Below are 24,054 nucleotides of genomic sequence, written 5' to 3'. Positions count from 1 at the left end.
CACTGGCTCCAGTTTGCCTGGGACTGTCCTAGTTTTAACACTCAAATTCCCATGTCCAGAGAACCCCGCTGTGTCCCACAGGCAGATCAGTACAGTTGGTTACCCTAGCTGTGATGTTCATGTCATTGTTCTTACACCTGAGAGTGCTGTCTCATTTTAGAGTCACTTTTCTCATGAGTAAGCACGTAGTAGGCACTCAGTTGACTGAATGGGTGGACATGCAGGTAAACCCCAGATGGCTGCAGATTCCTGGCCTAGAGAACATGAGACTTGGGTTTTGGTGCCAGCTCTGCCAGGTTTGCAGTGGTGTGACCCTGGAAAAGTGGTTTTCTCACTCTAGATCTGTTTCCTTCACTGGTAAATAGGTGATATTTGTCACTTCTGCCTCTAGGACATGGATACTGCTCCACTTACACGTAGCATTATGTTTTGATGTCACTTCCACTCAGCTTTCTCTCTTTTCCTTGCCCCCCTCCACCTTCAAATATATGTAGTAGATCAATAAATTATGTAAAGGCAGGTTGATAATAGAACTGCTGATGGGCCGGGCTTATGCAGAGTGCTTCTGTGAGAGCAATAGAGTTTGGACCTTGCACCAAGCAGCCATAGCTGAGAGTTGGAGAATCAAGTCTCTCTTCAGTTAAGTGTCTATAATTACCTAATTTGTTCTTTGTGCATGCCTGGGAGAGAGGATGGTAGGCAGAGGGGGCTTGCTGTTTTCAGGAATTTTCCTGGCTGGATGAAGGGGTACTTCTTATCTATCAGAGGGAGCTATTACAGCAGCTTAGGGTCTTACTCAGTATCCTAGTGCTGACGAATTAAAATTAGAAACTTCAGAACTTGGTCTGCAACTTATGGCAAACTTAGGGAGCTGCATTCTGTTCCTGGTTCTGCCATGCACTAGCATGGAACTGTGAGCACATTGTGTAACCTCTCTGAGTCTGGTGTTTGTCCCTAGTTTTCCATTTTAATGGAGTATCTGTATTGCCTTCCTCAGGGTGGTGCTATTCAGTGAGGCAATGCAGGGGGGAGTTCAATGAAACGGGGACATCTATACACATGTGAGGTATTATTACTAATCACTTTAATCTTTGGGTCTCTATGATAGGGTCTGATTCATGGGGGAAGGGAAGTGGAGAAGAATTTGGGGATTTTGTCTGCTTAGCTCTCCAAGTAATCTCATTAACATCCCCTGACTCCTGATAAGATAGGAAGAGTAGGTATGAGGGAGGTACTGTTTTTTTTGCTAGGAAGACACTCTTTGTAAAGACGTGTCTTGCCATGTTGCCTAGGCTGGTCTCGAACTCCTGGGCTCAAGTGATCCTCCCGCCTTGGCCTCCCAAAGTGCTGGGAGTATAGGCATGAGCAACCACACTTGGCCCTACCTGTCCTTGACAAAATTCCTGACTTCTCTTTGGGAAATATTTTCCTTGGCTATAAATTCCATTCTTCCAGCTTTCATTTCCAAATTTGGGAGACAATGGAGCAAGAACCCTCCTTTAGTTAAGCCTCTCAGCTAACGCCAGCCAGATACCCTTTCCTACCTAGAGGGAGCTTGAGTGTCTCCCTCTGGGGCATCAGGCCTGTGAAGGGTTAAGTGAGCCACACCCTCAGCAGGAACAGTCTGGACTTTGTGCTGATCAGCCATCTCCGGCCTCTCCTGGTTTGACTGGCACAGGGAGCCTGGGCTGGAAGAGGCAGCAAAAGGGAAAATCAGAAGAGTGGACACTGGCAAGAGGAGGGCAGCCTTTTTCCCAGCTTCCTTGCACCATGGACAGCTCCCATTAAGCCACCTCTCCATCCTGGGGCCGGGACTCCTATGCCCCATTCCTGTCAAATTGAGATTTCATCCACCATTCTCCAAGGACAGTGAAGTTATACCCTAGTTCCAGTGTTGGGTGAGTCCTGCCTTGACCTGTCACTGCTTCTCTTTAACACCTTGGGGTGCCCCATCTGGGGCCTGTTGCCTTTTACCCTTCCCCACCCTCAACCAGTCACATTCCCACTCCCTTCAAATCCAAATCCAAAGAAGATGACTGCTCCCAACCCACCTTCTGCTTCTCACCCTTCCTTGCCAAGTTAAAGACTTAGCTTTTTGTAAAATCTAGAAAATACAAAAATAGTATCTATTTCATGGGGATATTGTAAGCACTAAATGAATTAGTTTATGTACAGTGCTTAGAGCCCTGCCCAGTTCGTGGTAAACGCTGCATGATTCCTAGAGACTGCTATCATTGATATTCTTATTGCTTCCTCAATTGTGTCCTTCTGGTAAGTGACAAGTGCTCTCTTTTCCTAGAGCTTGGGGAAAGCCAAGTGAAGGGAGAAGGAAGCCTGTGCCCCTTCTTGCCCCACTTCCATTCCTCCTTCCTCCGCTCCCCCACCCGGGTTCAGAGATGCAATAGCATAGGAGGATGTGTCTCTTTCATTCCTGTTCGGGAGTGGCATTGACCATTGTACTAATAATTCTGTCCTGTGCCTGGCCACTCTGCCTACTCAGTCTCACAGGAAAGACTGAGGAGGGCCGGGTTTCCTCCTTAGGGAACACCTGCCATGTGCCTACTGCATGGGGGCCAAGCCCTACCACCCTCCCTGTAGTTCCAACTCTGCTCCTCTTTGCCCACTCCCCCAAGAAGCTAGGTGTGTCCCTCTGGGGCAAAGTCCATGCCAGAAGTTTACAGGAGTGGGTGTAAAAGCTGGAGATGGAAAAATAGAGACAGACATGTAGCACATCCAGAGGTCCTGACAACTGCCTGTTTGTTGGGGAAGCAAACCCCACTTTCATTTTCTTTGGGAAATTCCAGTCTCTTATGGAGGAATCCTGCCTCTATCCTCTATAATTCTGCCTTGTCCAGTTCCCATTTTAAAAATGAAGCTCACTGTAGCAATGACAGGGAAGGAGAGACCTTTGGAAGAACTTCTGAAATGGATATGGGTAGGTTGGGTGTCTTTAATAGGGGCTGTGAGAGGTAAGGTGTTGAGAAGAAGCACTGGGGGGAGATGGGGAGTCTGGACCCTGGCCAGGGCCCATTGTAGGAGAGAGAGGGCTTTCTGTACCTGGCGGCAGCACAAGTCTTTGCTTACACTTTCCTCCTCAGCCCTCTCTCCTTCAGTCACAACTGTGCTTCCCCAGTTGTAGCCCACTGGGTGCCTGCCTTCCCCTGGTGGTCAGAGGAAGGTGTTCCTGTCCCACCCCTGCCCCACCCCCACCAACTGTAACCCAGGCAGCAGAGGATCCCCCCCACCTCCTGCTGAGAGTTTCGGCCTCCCTAGTTAGCTTGGGCTGGTCCAGAGGCCTCTCCTAGGTTGGGGGCTCTCTTTAGGGCCAGGGTAGGAAGAGAGGAAGGCTCTTTTGGTCCTTCTGCCATCCTCCCCTCAAACAGTTACTGGCCCCTAAAGCTGAGTGGACATCAGCAAACTGTGCCCCTTATCCCCAGGATCAGTGGCCCCTCTGGACATGCCTCTCCTGGAAGGTTCTGTGGGGGTGGAGGATCTTGTCCTCCTGGAACCCTTGGTGGAGGAGTCACTGCTCAAGAATCTTCAGCTTCGCTATGAAAACAAGGAGATTTATGTGAGTGTCATATGGGTGCCTCTGGCTGTGGATATGTGGCTGGAGAGGTCATAGGCTCCCACCTCACCCTCAAGCTCATTCCCTTCACCTTCTTCCTGGCTCCAGACCTACATTGGGAATGTGGTGATCTCGGTGAATCCCTATCAACAGCTTCCCATCTATGGGCCAGAGTTCATTGCCAAATATCAAGACTATACTTTCTATGAGCTGAAGCCCCATATGTGAGTAGGGGGACCAAGGGAAGGCTGACAGGGCCCCAGCTTCTTGACACTGAGTCATCCTAATTTCCTTTGTCCCTTCCCCTGAAGGGGCTTCTCCAGCTGCCCCTTCTTTCCCTGGCCTTTTGGAGGCCCCTTCCAAGGCCTGTCACATCTTGCCCAGTCTGCTCCAAGTAGAGAGAGTGGATGAACCTGCGTGCTGGAGATTGAGTGAAAGATGGTGTCTTGAACTGGTTGCACAATAGTCATTGCCCACTTCCTCCCCACAAGCTACGCGTTGGCAAATGTGGCATACCAGTCACTGAGGGACAGGGACCGAGACCAGTGTATCCTCATCACAGGCGAGAGTGGATCAGGGAAGACTGGTGAGGCCCCTGGCTGGGGGAACACATGGAGTCACCTCTGGAACTGCCTCCTTGTCTCTTTGCAAGCCAGACCTAGACCTGACCCTCCACCCCACAGAACTTCCTTTCCACTTTTTCTGACTCCAAGGGGTGGTGAGGCACTGGGGTGAAGGAAGTTAAGGAGGTGGGGGGATGGGCTAGTCCTAGGTGGGGACCCACGAGAGTGTTTCTCCTGCACAGAGGCCAGCAAGCTGGTGATGTCCTATGTGGCTGCCGTCTGTGGGAAAGGAGAGCAGGTGAACTCTGTGAAGGAGCAGCTGCTGCAGTCTAACCCAGTGCTGGAGGGTGAGAATTCTGCTGTCTGCCCTCTCCACCCTCCATCTAACCCCCGGAATCACTGAGCCCTAGACCCTCTTCCCCAGTGCTGCAAAATCACCTCTCTTGTTCAGCCCAGAAAAATCTGAGATTGTCATGAGGACTGGAAGCCCTTCCTCCTTTCCCTTCTCTAGAGTTTCACTTCTCCCCTCCTCATCTCTGTAGCTTTTGGCAATGCCAAGACCATTCGCAACAACAATTCTTCCCGATTTGTGAGTAAATGTCTCCCCACCTGGGAGGAGAGGATGTGGGGGCTTGACAGGGAGGAATGTGGCACAGACCCCTCCCAGGCAGGGTAGTGAGAAGAGGAAGAAGCTAAGTCTCTCTCTTTCTCTGGTCTCTCTCTGAAGGGAAAATACATGGATATTGAATTTGACTTCAAGGGATCCCCCCTCGGTGGTGTCATCACAAACTGTATGTGTCTCCCCAATTCCACTCACCTGTCTTCCACCTGCCTCCCATGGCCCTTTCTGCTAATCTGTTCCTGTAGAAAGGCAGAATGTTAGATGTCAAGGAGACTTCCCAACCACTAGGAATGCCGGCAATGGGGGCAGAGTTAGAGGGAAGCTATGGCATCTCCCAGGCCCTCAGGATGTTATTTTTCTAATTCTCTGCCAGATCTGCTTGAGAAATCCCGAGTAGTGAAGCAGCTCAAAGGAGAAAGGAACTTCCACATCTTCTATCAGCTGCTGGCTGGAGCAGATGCACAGCTGCTGAGTATGTGCCTGCATGGGGAAAGTGTCCTCATGAGTGACACATGGCAAAGTCCCCAACCCCCATTCAGTCCCAGAACCCCTGTTCCCTCTGGGCCCCTACAGCCCTCTTCCCTTGAGCCTCCCAGATTTTCCTTGCTGCATTTCCCATTCTCAGCCTCACCTACTCATTGTTGAGAACAAATTCCTTTACCCCTGTGTTCTCTTCCTTTTCTGGGGTTTTATTGCCAGGGATATGCCTTCTTGCCTCTTCACTGTTCTCGTTCCTCTTTCCTGCCTGGGTTCTGCTTTCCCTGAGTTGGCTTCAAATATAAAACACTTATATCCATCTACTTTCCTTCCTACCTTCAACTTAAGGGGATTTAATTAAAGCAGGGAAGCAGGCAGAATGTTGTAAGTGTTCAGGAACTTTCAGTGAACTCTAGTTGAAGCTGTCCTGGGTCTACATCTGCCTTACCTAGGACCCTGTTCTTGATTTTCTTTTCATTCATTCATTCACTCATTCATTCATTCATTCATTCGTTCAACATCTCTTGAACACCTATGATCAAATATTTTGCTAACCTCTAGGAATACAGAGTTGAGTAAGACGTGACCCTGTCCTCGAAGAACTTACAGTCTTCTAGGGATAACAGGTGTGTGAGCAGATCCATTGTAATATGGTGTGATCAGGGCCATCAGGCCTGTGCAGCTGGCTATAAGAGCAGAAGACCTAGAGCCCCTTGGCTTGGCCTGGGGAAGGGTCCATCACAGCCCGGATGCTGGACTTGCCTGAAGTGGCTCTGGGTGGGCATCACTGGAGTGTCTGGTGGACTTTAAGCCCTACTGGAGTTTTTCTCCCAATCTCCCCTTTGGCTGTGAGCACTGTGGGTGTCTGGCCCCCAAGAATGTCTCTTTGGTTTCTGGTGATTCTATGCTAGACCTGTGCTATCTCCTTTTCCACTCTTGGAGATCTCTATGATCTTTAGGAACCCCTGCAGATCTCATGCTCTTTCCTGGCTTAATAGTTTTGGTTATGTTCAACTTGTCTGCATCATAGGCATTAGTGTCTTGTTCTGGTTGGTCTGTCATCTATTGGTTTAAATCAACTCTAGATGAGGTCTCCCAGGTATCATCATCCCCAGACTTTCTGACTCATTCTCCCTCCATATACCCCTCCTTAGCAGACTCTTGTTTCAAACTTTGTGTGCTGGGGGAGCTGCCATTAGACTATAGTTTGAGGGATACTCCCTGATTCTCAGGTCATTTGCATACCAGATAATTGACATCCCTCAAACTCCATGATTAACCGAATCCCTCCCATCCTAGGGAAACAGCTTTGATCATTCACTTGATTCATTTATTAAAAAGAGAAAATTTCCTGCATGCCAGAAAGGCACACAGAATATGGAGATGAGAAACACAGTCCCAACGCACAAGTTGCTCATTTGTGGGAGAGACAGAAAAAAACAAAACCTAGCCCATATGATATGGGCTGGGATGTAGATTCACCAGTGGGGAATGCAAGACAGCCATTTGGCTCAGGCCCTCAGCATCAGAGAAAACTTTTCAGAACAGGTGTCAGAGTCAGGGAACATGCTACCTGCCACTTTATTGGTGTTTGGTGTTCAAACAATGAATGAGCAACCCATGCCAAGAGTTGAGGCTGGGGGCAGGCAGGAGATATGCGCTTACCCTTCTCCCCTTACCTTCACCCTCCAGAGGCACCTGCGTAGGATGGAAGGGTTGCTTGTTTATTTTTATTGTTTAGAACCCTGAGGGTAGGGAGAAGAGTAAAATGAGGGTTTTGTTTCATAAAAGTTGGGGGAAAACCCAATCAATATGAGCATCAAAACCCTAAACACTACTTAAAAGTGTATTTAAAAATTTAGTCTGTTAGGCCGAGTGACTCATGCCTGTAATCCCAGCACTTTGAGAGGCCGAGGCGGGTGGATTGCTTGAGTGCAGGAGTCAAGACCAGCCTGGCCAACATGGAGAAACCCCATCTCTACTAAAAATACCAAAATTAGCCAGGCGTGGTGGCATGCACCCATAGTCCCAGCTACACAGGAGGCTGAGGCATGAGAATCACTTGAACCTGGGAGGTGGAGCTTGCAGTGAGCTGAGATCGCACCACTGCCCTCCAGCCTGTGTGACAGAGTGAGACCCTGTCTCAACAACAGCAAAAATTAGTCTATCATCACAGGAATTAATGATCCCAAAACAAAGGAGGCAGGGGAAGAAACCAAAACAAAAATGACTCCTTTGAATAAATGAATGAATCCATTAGGGCAAGGGCTGTGAGATGTCAAGGCTGGAGGGCTCCAGAGAGCCTGGGTACTAACCCTCTTCCCCAACACTGGCCCTCCCAGAGGCCCTGAAGCTTGAGCGGGATACAACTGGCTATGCCTATCTGAATCATGAAGTATCCAGAGTGGATGGCATGGATGACGCCTCCAGCTTCAGGGCTGTACAGGTGGGTGCCCAGGGTGGGCAGGCTTGGGCCCTTAGGTCATCCTCTATTCACATTGGACTGGCACAAACAATTCAGCTTTTGATTTCTGCTTTCTGCCTAAGAGTGCAATGGCAGTGATTGGGTTCTCGGAGGAGGAGATTCGACAAGTGCTAGAGGTGACATCCATGGTGCTAAAGCTGGGGAACGTGTTGGTGGCTGATGAGTTCCAGGCCAATGGGATACCAGCAAGTGGCATCCGTGATGGGAGAGGTCTGCATCCCAGCCTGCTGGAGCCCCTACCTAGATCCTGAATCTCCTACTGCAAGTCGTGTCCTTCTACCATCTCTAGCATAATTGATCTCACCCTGATGCAGTCCCACTCATCCCACTCCTGAGTTCTCCCCTAAACAGACTCACTGAGAACTCCCGATGAAGCATGTTGGAATGAGCTTTTGAAATTTGATATATCTAGGTCTGGAAATTCTCTGAGTCTGAGTTGATTCTTCTGCAGAATGAGGATAATCACACCTAATTCAGGAGATTCTCATATTAAAGTGGATGATACATGCAAAATGCCCAGATCCCCTTTCTCCTGTCCCCCAACTCCCTGAGATTCCTCCAGGGCCATGTTCTGGGTTGGCTGCAATGACTTCTCCAGTGAGACCCCAGGACACCAGTGTCTCAGGCAGTTTCACTTATCAGATCGCACTCCCTCCCCTGAGAGAAAGCTGCCTCTAAGGACATGCTGTACTTTCTTATTACCCCAGGTGTTCGGGAGATTGGGGAGATGGTGGGCTTGAATTCAGCAGAAGTAGAGAGAGCTTTGTGCTCGAGGACCATGGAAACAGCCAAGGAAAAGGTGGTCACTGCACTGAATGTTATGCAGGTAAGGAGCTCACTGGAGTGGAGGGGGCTGTTTTGACCCTGTTCTGTGGTGCCACCCTAATCAGCTGGGCCTCACCCACAGGCTCAGTATGCTCGGGACGCCCTGGCTAAGAACATCTACAGCCGCCTCTTCGACTGGATAGTGAATCGAATCAATGAGAGCATCAAGGCAAGTGGCCGCTCTCTTTTCTCCATGCTTTCCTGTCTGCCTCACCTTCCTGCCCTGTCACCAGCCCTATACTTTCGTTTCTGAGATGAGCAGAGTAGGGAGGATGATGGGGAGGGTACAGTTCCTTCCAACAGTGTGTTGTCATGGAAACATCACTGGCTTTTGAGTTAGACAATCTGGATCTATCATCTACTTACTTAATTGAAAGTCATGTGGACTTTCAATTAAGTAAAAAGTCATGTGGACTTTCAATTTCACAAAGGTTCTGGGCCTCAGTGTCCTGATTTGGAAATGCCCACTAAGAAACACTAATATGCTGGGCGTGGTGGCCCATGCGTGTAATCCCAGGACTTTGGGAGGCTGAGGTGGGAGGATCGCTTGAGCTCAGTAGTTCAAGACCAGTCTGGGCAATATAGTGAGACCCCCAACTCTATATTTTATGAAAAAAAAAATAAGTTAAATAAAAAACTATTTAAGAAACACTAATGCATTCCTACCTGCTTCACAGGGTTTAATGAGGATCAGATAAATTATGTAAATAGTTACCATATGATACCACAATTCCCACTCCTAGGTATATACCCAAGAGAACTGAAATTAGACGTCTTCACTAAAATTTGTGCACAAATGTTCATAGAAGCCTTATTTGTAATAGTCAAAAAGTAGAAACAGCCCAAATGTCCATCAGCTGATGAAGAGATAAACAAAATGTGGTATATCTGTACAAAAGAATGTTATTTGTCCATAAAAAGAATGAAGTACTGATACATGCTTCAAGATTGATGAGCCTTGAAAACATTATGCTGAGTGAAAGAAGCTAGTCACAAAAGACCACATTTTATTTGATTGCATTCATATGAAATGTCCAGAATAGGCAAATTCATAGAGATGGGAAGTAGATCAATGACTGCCAAGGGCTGGTGGGAGAGGGGTATGGGGAGTGACTAATAATGGGTATAGGATTTCTTTTGTGGGGTGACGAAAATTTTCTGAAATTAGGTAGTGGTGATGGTTGTACAACCTTTTGAATATACTAAAAAGCCACTGAATTGTACGTGGTATGTGAATTATATTCAGCAAAGCTGTTATTAACAAATTATCCACATGGAAGTGCCATCTATTTAGAAGCTATTACTGAAAGGTAGTAGAATAAGAAGGAATTTGAGTCGAGGCTTGGTAAGTACCTATCCTTCTGAAATTTGACTTTTTCATCTGTAAAATGGGAACAATAATACCTTATAAGGTTATGATAAATAAAGACATGGAATCTTTTGTAAAATGCTCTACAAATCTAAGAGATGGTTATTGTCCTGAGAGGTTTTATTGTCTTTCTACCTGGTATCATCGGAGCACCATCCTGGAATCTATCTGTATCTTCCTTTTCCTCCTTTCCTCCCTCTTTGCTTGTTCTCTAGTGTGTGGATGAGGGAGAGTAAAATCACAATTCCTTTCCAGTTTGGCAAAGCTCCTGCTAGTTCTGTTTGCCCCCTACTCCAACCCCATCCGCTGCAGAAGGACCTGGCCTTGTGTGCAGAGGGGGCCTGTCCTCAGATTTCTCTTTCTCTCCTCTTCAGGTGGGCATCGGGGAAAAGAAGAAGGTAATGGGAGTCCTTGATATCTACGGTTTTGAGATATTAGAGGTGAGAATGTCTCACCTCAGCACTCTGCTCCCCTAGGATTAGAGGTGGACAGGCTCACAGGGGGGATGTGAGGGAGGGGAGGTAGGACTGAGAGGGAGAAACAGTCTTGGAGTGAGCTCTCTAACCTGTGCTCCCTTTCTCAGGATAATAGCTTTGAGCAATTTGTGATCAACTACTGCAATGAGAAGCTGCAGCAGGTGTTCATAGAGATGACCCTGAAAGAAGAGCAAGAGGAATATAAGAGAGAAGTAAACCAAGTCTTTTCTACTTCCCCCTCTTAAACAACTTCTAGGCATATGCCAGAGCTTCCTTTCTCCTTGATCACAATTTCCTCTACATCGTCCCCAGATGGGAACACAGAGGATAAAATGTTTCCCTTGCATAGTAGATAATTCCAACATTACCAAGTAGCCCTAATCCTCTGCTCTCCATTCTTCATTTCCTTGGCCTCCCAGGGTACATGTGTGGAAAGTCCTGACAAGAGGGTAGTGACAGCTGTGCTTGGCCTATGGCAGACTGTGAACCAAATATAAAAAGGACATTTCTCCTGGGCTTGGCCCAACCACATCTCTTTCTGTGCCCTTCTCTAACATCTCAGAGTCCTTGGTCTCCCCCGGGCCCTAGCTACGGTTGCTGTCCTTTCTTGTAACACCATGATCCCAGACTTGCTCACCAGAAGTGCCCCATGGCTCCAATTTCTATGGCTAGGTGTTAGAAAAGCTCTCTGATTGAGCTCATTACCTTCAAAGTGTGAATGCCTGAGAGTCTCACTCATCAAAACCCTCCTAGGGATGTTCCCTTGTGAGCTCTCAGGAATAGGTTGTAACAGAATTTCAGGCAATGTGGTCACAATGTGTGAAAAAGTTTTTTTAGTTGTTTTGTATGTTTTAATTTTAACGATTTAAATGATCAAATACATAATACATTCCCATGCTTCAAAATTCAAAAAGCTTAGAAAGTATATAAGGAAAGTTTCCCTCCTACTTCTGCCCCTAGCCTCCTAGTTCTCCTCCCCACCCAGAGGCAACCAACATGGGCCTCCTTCCAGAAGTCTCTTACGCATATGCAAGCAAATTTGTAAATATATTTCCCCACAAAATCTATACAAATGGCAGTAAATACACTCTGTTCTGTACCTTATTGTCATCACGTAACGAGATCTTTCCATATCAGTATGTGAGGATGCTTTTTTACAGCAACACAGTATTTTAAGAATGTCATAATTCCTTTAACTGGTTGGGGAAGGTATTTGGGGGATGAAGTGGGAGGCAACTTAATTTAATTTTGTTTTCTCTAAAGACCTGTGATAGAGGGAGGAAAGAAAGACCTATGCTTCCCAGCCATACCTGAAAATGTCCCAGCCTGGAGCGTCTGACCCTTGGGTGGGATCAGGAGCTATCCTGTCTGTAGGCCTGATGCCCAGCAAGTCCCTAAAGTAGAGAACGATTATCTTTGGGTCTTCTGCTTTTGTACCATTCTTGCTTTTCAAAACATTATATAGTCTCAAAGTCTCATGTAGATAAAGTGGTTCCTAAAGGGTAGTCCTGGACCAGCAGCATCAAAATCACCTGGAAACATGTTGGAAATGCAGATTCCAGGCCCACATCCCAGACCTGTTGAATCAGAAACTTGGGGAGTGGGACCCAGAAATCTGTATTTTAACAGCCCTCCAGGTGATTGTGCTGCACACTCAAGTTTGAGAATCACTGATATAGATCTTTGAAGATGTATCAAATTAGCCTTGTTGTTTGACGATAAACTCTCACGTGCTGTGGTTTTATAGAGCACAGAGTAGTGTGGCCGCTGTTCCACATATACATGGATCCTTCCCCACTCCCACACGGGAAATCTCTATCCTAATCTTCACTCAACATGTTACACTTCCCTCTCCACCCTACACCACCTACGGGGATCTCTGCGTTGTCTCACCCTCTCTCACAGCTGCTCCAATTCCTCCCGTGTGTCTGTCTACCCACCCCACAAATTCTCCACCAACCTTGGAGGGATGGGGACATAAATAGAAATTGTACCAAGGACCCCTGTGAACTATGGGGCTTTCTGATGTCCTTTGTTGGGTGGGTGAAAGGCTGGATCTGGTGAGGTCTCTGGAGACTTGTCTTGGACATGTTCCCTGTAATTTGTTGTCTCCCCTGACCAGGGCATACCGTGGACAAAGGTGGACTACTTTGATAATGGCATCATTTGTAAGCTCATTGAGCATGTGAGTTGTCATTCTCTTATCTGTGGGACTTCCCCTTCCAGACTGCCTGAACATCCTTCCCCTGTCTCTCTCCCTGATTCCCCACTTGGTAGGGACAGTAAAGAGGGCAGAAGATAAGAGCGGAGAAAGGGGGCAGCAATGAGAACGTGGACATCTTGGAGGACCAGATTTAGGTTGGGCTTCTTTTGTTCCCCCGACCCAGAATCAGCAAGGTATCCTGGCCATGCTGGATGAGGAGTGCCTGCGGCCTGGGGTGGTCAGTGACTCCACTTTCCTAGCAAAGCTGAACCAGCTCTTCTCCAAGCATGGCCACTACGAGAGCAAAGTCACCCAGAATGCCCAGCGTCAGCATGACCACACCATGGGCCTCAGCTGCTTCCGCATCTGCCACTATGCGGGCAAGGTGAAATGGCAGGGCTGGAGGGCAGAGATTAGGGCTCAGGCCCAGACTGAAGTCAATGGGGGAGGAACCCGGGGAAGGTGAGAGTCTGGAATACTTCACAATGAGACTGGGAGGGCCAAGTTCTGGGACAAGGTTGTGGGGTCTCCAAACGGATAGCTGCTCCTTTACAGGTGACATACAATGTGACCAGCTTTATTGACAAGAATAATGACCTACTCTTCCGAGACCTGTCACAGGCCATGTGGAAGGCCCAGCACCCCCTCCTTCGGTCCTTGTTTCCTGAGGGCAATCCTAAGCAGGTGTCTCTCAAACGCCCCCCGACTGCTGGGGCCCAGTTCAAGAGTTCTGTGGCCATCCTCATGAAGAACCTGTATTCCAAGAACCCCAACTACATCAGGTGACATGCTGGCATGCAGGGGAACATGCTACATATGTGATGGCATGTACAGGGTCCATGCTCTGTAGAACATGTCCATGTGGGGGTGCTTCTGGAATAAGGATATCAGAGGTCCTTTCCTCACAGAAAACAGTCAGATAAGGAGCTGAGAATCCCACAGGGGGAGAGCATCAGATTCAGTAGGGAATACATAGAAGTGAGTGAAACTGGGGAGGCCAATGTGTCTGCTTTCTTTGAAACTTTTCAGTGAAGTGGACCGTGTGCAGCATAAGGGAATATGATGGGTTACACTGGCAATGGTGTCAGCTCCTGAAGCCTGTGCCTTACCCCACCTCCCACCAGGTGCATAAAGCCCAATGAGCATCAGCAGCGAGGTCAGTTCTCTTCAGACCTGGTGGCAACCCAGGCTCGGTACCTGGGACTGCTGGAGAATGTGCGGGTGCGACGGGCAGGCTATGCCCACCGCCAGGGTTATGGGCCCTTCCTGGAAAGGTACCGATTGCTGAGCCGGAGCACCTGGCCTCACTGGAATGGGGGAGACCGGTAAGACCCCATGGGGAGACTGGGCATCAGGAAAGGGCAGTGCAGGAAACATCTCTGGGGGAAGAGACCTGGAGGTGCAGTGCACATCTGCTGAAGCTGGGTGAATGGATACTTTGAGGAATGAATTGAATGATCACTTCTTGGAGGCTGAAAGGATTAGGGGAAAGGTGGAAGATGACTCTCTCCTGAGATACCCCTCTGCAGCTTCCTGTCATCTGCTTCCATAGGGAAGGTGTCGAGAAGGTCCTGGGGGAGCTGAGCATGTCCTCGGGGGAGCTGGCCTTTGGCAAGACAAAGATCTTCATTAGAAGCCCCAAGACTGTGAGTTAGAGAGTGCACTTGCATTTGGTGAGGGTAGAAGGTGGAAGAGTGAGAGCCCACCTGAGAAAGGCTGGAGGGGGAGGGAGCGTGTATAACCTGGAATGGATCACTATCCAGTGGATGGGAAGCTTCCTGTCTGCAGGAACTGTATCCCTGGGAATTGAACTCTTGGGTTCCTACACTGCCCTGAACCTGGGGAGCTTGGTGCTACAAGGCTCTAAGTGCCTTTGCTTGAGGCAGAGCCCTTGGGGTGATCAACATCTAGCTTACTGCCTACTACAAAGTTAGAGTTAAGTAGATACTTGTTTACTGAATGAATGAATGAATGAACTAAGAAGACAAAGGAATGATCAAATAAGGCCTGGTTGGGAAGCCTCAGTACTGTGGGGTATAGGAGAGGACAGAACTGTTCCCCTGAGTCAGTCTCTCTGTCACCCCCTTCCACCTCTCCACAGCTTTTCTACCTCGAAGAACAGAGGCGCCTGAGACTCCAGCAGCTGGCCACACTCATACAGAAGATTTACCGAGGCTGGCGCTGCCGCACCCACTACCAGCTGATGCGAAAGAGTCAGATCCTCATCTCCTCTTGGTTTCGGGGAAACATGGTACGGTCATCCCCAAAGTCCCACTCTGTTCACTCTAATAGGGAAGATGGAAGGTGGCTCAGGAGGTGCCATTTTTCTAACAACTCCTATGTTTTCTACAGGAAAAGAAACGCTATGGGAAGATAAAGGCATCCGTGTTATTGATCCAGGCTTTTGTGAGAGGGTGGAAGGTAATGGAGAGTGGAAGAGAGGTTTCCTCACATTGTTTCTCCTGGATTGTGTCACCTGCTGGCTAGAGCAGCAGAGAGCTAGTCCTGCCTGCACCCAGGCCATATCTCTGTGTATCAGCCTGTCCATGTGTGGGTGGGTGTCTGGGAGTGAGAGGCCTGTAGGGGAGACCTGTATAGGTGTCTGGGTGGGTAGATGCCTAACTTGGCAGCAGAACTTTGCCTTCTGCTCTAAGTGTCCTCACTGCCAACTTGTCTGACTTTACTTCCTCCTTCCAGCTACAGTCTCAGCTCTTTATCTTACTCAGGTCTTTGTGTGGCTGAAAAATAGTACAACCTTTTCTAGAATCTGCCTATCTTCACTTTGGCTCCTTTCTTGTACTTTTCTGCCAGGCCCGAAAGAATTATCGCAAATATTTCCGGTCAGAGGCTGCCCTCACCTTGGCAGATTTCATCTACAAGAGCATGGTAAGTAGTAGGGGTTAGGGTGGATGTTAGGGATGGAGCAGGGAGGCACAGGTTTGGGAGAGGGGTTTGAGAAGAGGCAACCCAAAGCTTTCCTCCAAGAGTTTTCTCAGTCTGCATGTATTTAAGTCCTAGGAGAAGAGGGCAGCTACCTGCAGGGACCAGGCCCCAGTGCCTTGGACTCGGGGGCAGAATCAGATAGCATTTTGGCATGAGTGGACAATCCAGGCAACCTTGTGGCAGGAAGGGATCTCAGCACACCCACCATCTGGTCTATGGTCAAATAGCCTTGTGAAGAGCTTGGGGCTGGATGTTTAAACAACTGTTGAAGAGGCTAAGCCTCATTGAAGATTGATCCACACATTAACTAGCTCAACCTCCCAAGATCCATTTTAGGGTTGGGGTGAGAGTAGGTGAATTGTATCTTCCTTCTACTTCCTCTGAAACGATTGTCAGCAAGTCAGAAAGTAAATCTCAGGAAGGACCTATCCTAATTCTGGAGGGCGTGGGTCAGGCTGGGTGGGAAGACCCACCTGGAAGGCCTACACGTTCAAACTTACAGGCAGCTCCCAGGGGGAGAAAAACAGGGACAGAGAAGAGTAACTTCTGGAGACTTCAGTCAAATAGCAATAGTGCTTCTGAGAAGTGTCAGGGAGGAAACCAGGGAGGGAGAAGTACTTCCAATGAACCTTGGGAAAGGCCAGAGAGAAGGAGGAAGAGCATAGGATCTTGGACAGAGCCTGGAGCAAATTGGTAACTGACCTCCGCTGATTGGGTTTTTGACCATAGTTAGGACCCTGACTGTGCTCATTCAGACATAAGACATGTTTGCTTGCAGCCCCTCTTTGTTGTTTGAGAGTCTGGATCCCTCAGCTCAAGAGACAAATGGGGGCTCTGAAGCTCTGGACCTCTTTTTTGCCTTCCTGAGCCTTCATTTGCTCGTCCTCTTCCCCTTCCCAGGGAAGTTCCATCTTCCAGGTCTCTTCAGTTGCCTGATCACCTCTTGTGCTGGTGCCAGAGTGTCTGCCTTCCCACCATACATGCTTCTTGCTACACACCTGAGACTTGTAATCTGATTTTGCTGTTATCTTCTGGCTGCCCTTCTTCTTCATTTTCTTTCATCTGTATATTGTCAGGCAGCTACTAATTGTCAACCCAGAAGCTGCTGGGTTTAGAACAGGGTCTCAATAAATCACACCCCCACAGAAGCCTGCGGGCACTAGGCACTGACTCCCCCAGTGTTTCTGACTATTCCAGTTTGCCGCTGCCTTGACTGTAACTAATGCTAGTATCCATTATCATTTGTTTTATTTTTATTTATTTATTTATTTACTTTTTGAGACAGAGTTTCACTCTTGTCGCCCAGGCTGGAGTACAATGGCGCGATCTCAGCTCACTGCAACCTCTGCCTCCCTGGTTCAAGCGATTATCCTGCCTCAGCCTCCTGAGCTGGGATTACAGGCACGCACCACCATGCCCAGCTAATTTTTGTATTTTTAGTAGAGACAGAGTTTCACCATGTTGGCCAGGCTGGTCTTGAACTCCTGACCTCAAGTGACCCGCCCATCTTGGCCTCCCAAAGTGCTAGGATTACAGGTGTGAGCCACTGCGCCCAGCCTATTTCTTTTTTGAGATGGAATCTTGCTCTGTCGCCCAGGCTGGAATGCAGTAAGCATGATCTCGGCTCACTGCAACCTCCATCTCCCCGGCTCAAGCCATCCTTCAGCCTCAGCCTCCCCAATAGCTGAGACCACAGGCACATGCCACCAGGCCTGGCTAATTTTTTGTATTTTTGGTAAAGATGTGGTTTCACCATGTTGCCCAGGCTGGTCTCAAACTCCTGAGCTCAAGTGATTCACTCGCCTTGGCCTCCCAAAGTGCTAGAATTACAGGTGTGAGCCACTGCACCAGGCCTTACCCATTATCTTTTGAACATCTACTATGCATTAAGCTCTTTACATGCACTAACTCTAATACTTTCAATAACCCTGTGAGGTAGGCTCTTTTCTTTCTCCCATTTTATAGTTAAAAAGCCAAGGCTCAGAGAGGTTGAATAACTTGCCGGGGGTTCCACAGCTGTAAGTGGTAAAGCTGGGTTACAAACTATTTGACTCTAGAGCTTTTAACCACTGCCTAAGACTGCCCCTCATCAATAGAGGCTTGGGCAACCCATGGCCCTAGGCAGACCTGGGGGCAGGAGGGCTGCATAGGAAAGGGCAGAACTTTCTAGATCTAGAAAAAACAATAAAAAGAAGAAAGCCTTCAGAGGCTCCACATTAATTGGAACAAAGGGGATTATGACAGATGCTTAGGCATGTTTGTTGAATTATTAATAAATAAAATCAGACTAGGGACTGGGGACTCCAGTCTTGGAGGCCTTCACAGGCCCAGATCCCAAACCCACCAAACCCACTAGACCTGCAGTGGAAGCTACAATGAGCTTGGATAGTTCCTGCAGTTAACAGCAATATACTATGTATTCTGCCTCTTTCTATTTTAATTTTTTAACCTGATATCTTAGTAAAACATTTTCATAAAAATTCCAGACATTTGGAAGTGCCAAAAATCAAGTCATTTTTTATATCTTCAGTAATTCTGTGCCATAAACAAACAGGTTGCTAGGTGCTCTATGGGATGTAAAACCTTGGCCAGGCAAGGTGACTCACTCCTGTAATCCTAGCACTTTGGGAGGCTGAGGCAGGAATATTGCTTGAGCTCAGGAATTTGTGACCAGTCTGGGCAACATAGTGAGACCTAGACTCTACAAAAAAAATTTTAAAATTAGGTGGGTGTGGTGGCTCGTACCTGTAGTCCCAGCCACTTGGAAGGCTGAGGTGGGAGGATCGCTTGAGCCCGGGGCGGGGCGGGGGGGCAAGGCTGCAGTGAGCTGTGATGGTGACACTGCACTTCAGCCTGGGCAACAGAGCAAAACGCTGTCTCAAAAAAAGAGGCAAAAACAAAAACTTAAGAATCCTTGTTCTAGATTGGGGGAGACTAAAGAGTCAGTTGCCACGGATGAAGCTTGATTGGATCCTGGAAAAGGAAAAATAAAGCTTCAGAGGACATGTTTAGAAGTTTATAAAGGACATGCAGAGAAATCTGAGAATGGATCGCTGTTGGATGAGTGATGTTGATTTTCTTAGGTGTGGTGATGGAGTTATGATTGTGTAAGAGAATGTTCCAGTTCTTGGGAGAGGCATGCTGACGTTTTAGGGTAAAATGTCATGATATCTATAACCTACTTTAGGATGGTAGGGTAGCAAGGATTTGTGTAAATGTGTATATGCATGTATTTATATGCACACGTGTGTGTGTTAGAGCACACAGATAGTGCAAGGTGTTAACATTATCAGTTGGTGCATTTAGATGAGGAACATACAGTATACAGATGTTAATTGTATCTTATTTCAACTTTTCTGTAAGTTAAAAAACTTTCAAAATAATGAGCTATATTGAATTTTTAAAACATCATATTATGCTATTCTTCTGTATAAATTCTCCAATGGTGTTCCATTTCACTCCTTACCACAGCCTACAGGGCCCATCATGATCTGCCCTGACCTGTTCTGATCCTCTCTCTTCCTGCTCAAGTGATTCTGGCCACCCTTTTTTTTTTCTTTTTTAGACAGAGTCTTGCTCTGTCACCCAGGCTGGAGTGCAGTGGTGCGATCTTGGCTTGCTGCAACCTCCGCCTCCCGGGTTCAAGCGATTCTCCTGTCTCAGCCTCTAGAGTAGCTGGGATTACAGGCAGGCACCACCATGCCTGGCTAATTTTTGCTCACCCTGGCTTTTTAATGTCTCTGGAATATGCTGCCACTCATTCCTGCCTCAGCATCTACTTCTTTGCATCACAGCAGATGCCATTATCTGACATCACACTATATATTTATTTGCTTGTGTAGTTGGTCCCCTTCTCCACCCTACAGTAGAATGTAAGTCCAGTGAAAATGAAGACTTTGTTCACTGTTATGTCCCAATACCTAGAACAGTGCCAGGCACTAAGTAAACACTCAATAAATGTTGACTAGTGAAAAAAATGTGAGACCTGGGATCCTGTCTTATAAGGACTCAGTGTCTAGAAAAGGGAGCTGTTTTCCATGCAAATAACTATAGTACAAAGACAAGTGTAGGCAAATTGCTATGGGGTTTCAAAGAAAGGAGAGGCAATCCGGGGCTTGGGGAATCAGGGAGGGCTTTGAGCTGATCTCCCAGGTTGGCAGAGTTGAGTCAAGAGAGCATCGAGAGCTAAGGCACAGAGTGATCATGCATGGGCTGGGTAGGGGCATGGGAAAGAGTCCTGTCCGGGTGGTGTGCCCAGGGAATGCAGGGGTCCTGCGACAAGAGGCTGGGCTCTAAGTGTCAGGGAGGAAACCCAGGAGAGAAAAGCACTTCCAGTGAAACCTTGGGAAAGGCCAGAGAGAAGGAGGAAGAGCATGGGATCTTGGACAGAGGCTGGAGCAAATTGTAACTGACGTCCGCTGATTGGATTTTTGACCGTGGTTAGGACCCTGACTATTGCTCATTCAGACATGAGACACATTTGCTTACAGCCCCTCTTTGTTGTTCGAGGGTCTGGATCCCTCAGCTTAAGACAGGAATGGGGGCTCTGAAGCTCTGGGCCTCTTCATTGTCTCCCTGAATTCATTTGCTCTTTCTCCTTTGCTTCTTTATTTGCTCCTTCTTCCTTTGAATGGAGGCTGACATGTTTGGACTTGACTGATTTGAGAGGAGGGGAAATTTGGTACCTAGCCAACAGCTGACACAGACAGTGGCTGCCACCTGTAGGCAATTGTGAGCAGAAGGAATAGAAAGCTACAGGAGCAAAACTTTGAGACCAGCTTTCATATTGGTTCCTTTTACCTCACTGCCCTGGGTAGCAGGTCTCTGGTTGGAACTAATCCTTCTCTCCCTCCAGTCTCCTATTCATGCTCTTACCTCCCGGCCTCAAGCCTGCACCTCATGCTGAAAAAGATCCAGGAGGTGACTCCCTTCCATCTCTTCAGCTCCACCCCTTGCTTCTCACTGTGGGTTAACTTCCTCCTTTGAAGTGGCAGGATCTGGGTGCCAGTTTGCCTGTCAGGAAGTGTTTCTTCTCATCACTCCACTCCCAATCCCCCTGCTCCCAAACTAGGTACAGAAATTCCTACTGGGGCTGAAGAACAATTTGCCATCCACAAACGTCTTGGACAAGACATGGCCAGCCACCCCATACAAGTGCCTCAGCACAACAAATCAGGAGCTGCGGCAGCTCTTCTACCAGTGGAAGGCAAGTGGAGCCTAGGCACCCCTCCTCTCATTTCATCTTTTTTTTTCCCTCCCCCGATTTTCCTCTTTTGCCTCCCTCTTCTATTTTTTTCCTATTTAAAAAAATTGTGGTAAAATATACATAACATACAATCTACCATTTTAACGGTGTTTAAGTGTATAGTTCAGTGGCATGAGCGACATTCATATTGTTCTGCAGCCATCACTGCCATCCATCTCCATATGTGTTTTTCATCACCCCAGACTGAAACTCTGTACCCATTAAGCAATAACCCCCTATTCTCCCATTCCCGTAGCCCCTGATATCTTATAATCTACTTTCTGTTTCTATGAATTTCACTTTTCCAGGTGCCTCATATAAGTGGGAATCATATAATATTTGTCCTTTTTTGTCTGGCTTATTTCACTTAGCATAAAGTAATTTGTTCTTTTATTCAGGAAATGCTTATTGAGCACCTGTCTGGGGCTAAGCCTTGCCCTGAGAGCTGAGCATAGAGCCCTCCTGGTGCTTTTATTTGATGGTGTCCATTCCCTCCCCTAGCCTCCCTCGGTTCTCGCACCCCTCCTCAATGGTCCTCCAGCCCCAGCCTCTCCCTGAGGTGTCTAGTGCCTGTCCTTTTTCCTCAGTCTCTCTCCTTTCCTAGTGTCTTCTAGTCAATATTTCTCACCTCCCTCCCCAGCCCTGCCCTCCCACTCTGTGATTTTAGCTCCTGTCCCTCCTTCCTCACAGTGCAAGAAGTTCCGGGATCAGCTGTCCCCGAAGCAGGTAGAGATCCTGAGGGAAAAGCTCTGTGCCAGTGAACTGTTCAAGGGCAAGAAGGCTTCATATCCCCAGAGGTGAGGGCCTCCCAGACCCTGCACAGCCAGTTCCATCAAGCAGCAGTTCTCAAACTTGAGCGTGCCTTAGAATCACCTGGCAGGATTGTTACCCCCAGGTGCTGTGTCCCTCCTCAGAGTCTCTGATCCAGCAGGTCTTGGGGTGGGGACCAAAATTTGCCTTTCTAACAACTCCCCAGGTGGTGCTGATGTCTTGGTCCTGGACTGTGCTCTGTGGACACTGACAGAGGATACGTGGACGTGGGGGAAGGGCCCGGGAGGACTAGGATGGGAACTCTGGGGGTGGGGAAGAGGCCTGTGGGCCTTGTCCCGCTGCACACCTCCCATGTGTTCTCAGTGTCCCCATTCCATTCTGTGGTGACTACATTGGGCTGCAAGGGAACCCCAAGCTGCAGAAGCTGAAAGGCGGGGAGGAAGGGCCTGTTCTGATGGCAGAGGCCGTGAAGAAGGTCAATCGTGGCAATGGCAAGGTAAGGGCCTGCAGGCTGAACTCCTCCCGCAGCTAGTGCAGAGCTGTGGGCTGGCATCTGGAGAGCGGATGGCAGGCTGTGTTTGCGCCCTGCCAGGTGGAGTGGGGGCAATTAATCCTGCCTTTCCTCACCCTTTCCTGTTCCGTCCCTAGACTTCTTCTCGGATTCTCCTCCTGACCAAGGGCCATGTGATTCTCACAGACACCAAGAAGTCCCAGGCCAAAATTGTCATTGGGCTAGACAATGTGGCTGGGGTGTCAGTCACCAGCCTCAAGGATGGGCTCTTTAGCTTGCATCTGAGTGAGGTATCAGAGCTGGGTGGGGCAGGCCTTGGACTGGAGAAGGTGGTATGCATCCCAGGGCTGGGGCAGGCTGGAGGTGATGGGGACCAGACCTTTCGCTCTGGGCCTTTGATGTCCCTCAGGTGCTCCTGAAGATAAAAAATGAATCACTTTCCTGCTATTTTTCCCTCTTCCTAAGATGTCATCGGTGGGCTCCAAGGGGGACTTCCTGCTGGTCAGCGAGCATGTGATTGAACTGCTGACCAAAATGTACCGGGCTGTGCTGGATGCCACGCAGAGGCAGCTTGCAGTCACCGTGACTGAGAAGTGAGGCCATGAACTGGGGGTGAGGGGCGGCTTAGGGTAGATGGCCAGGCTGATGGTCATTGTTACTGGGATCAGAAAGCGAAGCATGTAGGGCAGTGCAGGCCGGGGCTTGGAGGTGTTTCTCAGGCCCTCACCCAGGTTCTCTGGGGCCTCAAGTCCTCTGACTCGCATGATGGGGGGGCCATCATGGAAATGCGGGAGTCGGGGTGGGGGGATGGGCACTAGACTTGGTTTTCTGTTCCCTCTCCAGGTTCTCAGTGAGGTTCAAGGAGAACAGTGTGGCTGTCAAGGTTGTCCAGGGCCCTGCAGGTGGTGACAACAGCAAGCTACGCTACAAGAAGAAGGGGAGTCATTGCCTGGAGGTGACTGTGCAGTGAGGAGGGGGCACCATGCAGAGATGGCAGTTGCTTCCTCCTGAACCAGCACAAACCCCCCTCTGCCCTCCTGTGAGGGAGGATCTCTAACCCCTCTGATCGTGGGGCATGGCTTGGGGATTAAACTACCCTTGAAGAGGACGCTTGTCCCAAACCTTTCTTGTTCTCTCCTCCAAAAGTAGCTTCCTCCAACCCTCAGCCTCTCTGCTCACTAATAAAACATGTGGCTTGGAAAGGTTCAGTCAGGGTGGGTGGGTCCCTGTTCCCCCTATCTTTTTACCCAGGTGTACTTAGACCCCTGCCCCCATGCCCTTTTTCCTCCTCAAGCTCTTTGGAGCCAGCTAGTGAGATAATAAGAAAGGAAAAGAAGGAAAATTGTCTCCGGGCTCCTTGACCGGCTGAGCTCTGGGGGGGTGTTTAGAGAGACTGCGATGGGTGGAGGGGCTGCGGGGGAGTTAAGGATGGGGCTCAGGTCGCAGGTGGCCAGTGGACTGATTCATTAAGTGTGTCCCTGGAGGGAAGAAGTGAGCATCCCTGTCTTGGCAGAAATTGGGGTCCTTTGGCGATTTAGCCTGAAAAGCGGCCCAAGGCTGGAGGGCTGATGTATGCTGGGGTGCTGGGGAATGCAGGGTCTCCTGTACGTGGGAGTGCCATCACCCCCTCTACTCCCACACACAGCACAGGGCTGCATCACACCAGCCTCCCCGACACCCCCTTCCTTCTCACACACCCGAGATGCCAAACTGCTGCCAACAGTTATCTTGCTCGTCTCTGTCCCACAGCTGGGGCCTGCAGCAGGTGGCACTTCACATCACTCACTTGATGAGGCTCCCTCATCAAGACTCTCCCATCCCTGTGACCTGGCCCTTTCCTCTCCTCTTCCTTTATTTTTCCTGCATCATCGTCATTATCTTTTTCTCACTCTCCCAACTATCTCACACCATCTCATTGTCCCTGTTTCTGTGGGCTCTGACTAATATCAATATGTAATATTTTGTAAAATGCTTTAAATATTTTCCTACTCCCCCT

At 48.6% G+C, this 24,054-nt stretch overlaps 1 protein-coding gene across 2 annotated transcripts; it reads left to right on the top strand.

The window, feature by feature from the left end:
- Positions 1 to 585: 585 nt before the first annotated feature.
- Positions 586 to 23,266, top strand: MYO1A (myosin IA). 2 transcript variants are annotated; one of them, XM_054443011.1, is made up of 29 exons: positions 586 to 1,066; positions 1,679 to 1,898; positions 3,438 to 3,571; positions 3,677 to 3,792; positions 4,060 to 4,154; positions 4,374 to 4,478; positions 4,674 to 4,720; positions 4,859 to 4,922; positions 5,127 to 5,225; positions 7,573 to 7,676; positions 7,778 to 7,925; positions 8,423 to 8,541; positions 8,623 to 8,709; positions 10,284 to 10,349; positions 10,493 to 10,597; positions 12,508 to 12,570; positions 12,773 to 12,973; positions 13,144 to 13,370; positions 13,713 to 13,913; positions 14,141 to 14,234; positions 14,690 to 14,839; positions 14,941 to 15,009; positions 15,400 to 15,474; positions 20,603 to 20,737; positions 21,467 to 21,573; positions 21,911 to 22,043; positions 22,196 to 22,348; positions 22,524 to 22,651; positions 22,902 to 23,266. In XM_054443011.1, the coding sequence occupies exons 3-29, from the start codon at positions 3,458 to 3,460 to the stop codon at positions 23,026 to 23,028; spliced, it is 3,132 nt and encodes a 1,043-aa protein (XP_054298986.1). In that variant the 5' UTR covers positions 586 to 1,066; positions 1,679 to 1,898; positions 3,438 to 3,457; the 3' UTR covers positions 23,029 to 23,266. The 2 variants fall into 2 exon arrangements, with proteins under 2 accessions (XP_054298986.1, XP_054298985.1); XM_054443010.1 differs by lacking the exon at positions 586 to 1,066 and having other exon boundaries at positions 1,656 to 1,898.
- The last annotated feature ends 788 nt before the right edge of the window (positions 23,267 to 24,054 follow it).

The sequence above is a fragment of the Pongo pygmaeus genome, chromosome 10 (genome assembly GCF_028885625.2).
Source record: "Pongo pygmaeus isolate AG05252 chromosome 10, NHGRI_mPonPyg2-v2.0_pri, whole genome shotgun sequence".
NCBI classification, from domain to species: Eukaryota; Metazoa; Chordata; class Mammalia; order Primates; family Hominidae; genus Pongo; species Pongo pygmaeus.
Note: the sequence above shows the minus strand (reverse complement) of the source record. Positions and strands in the feature narration are given on the sequence as shown.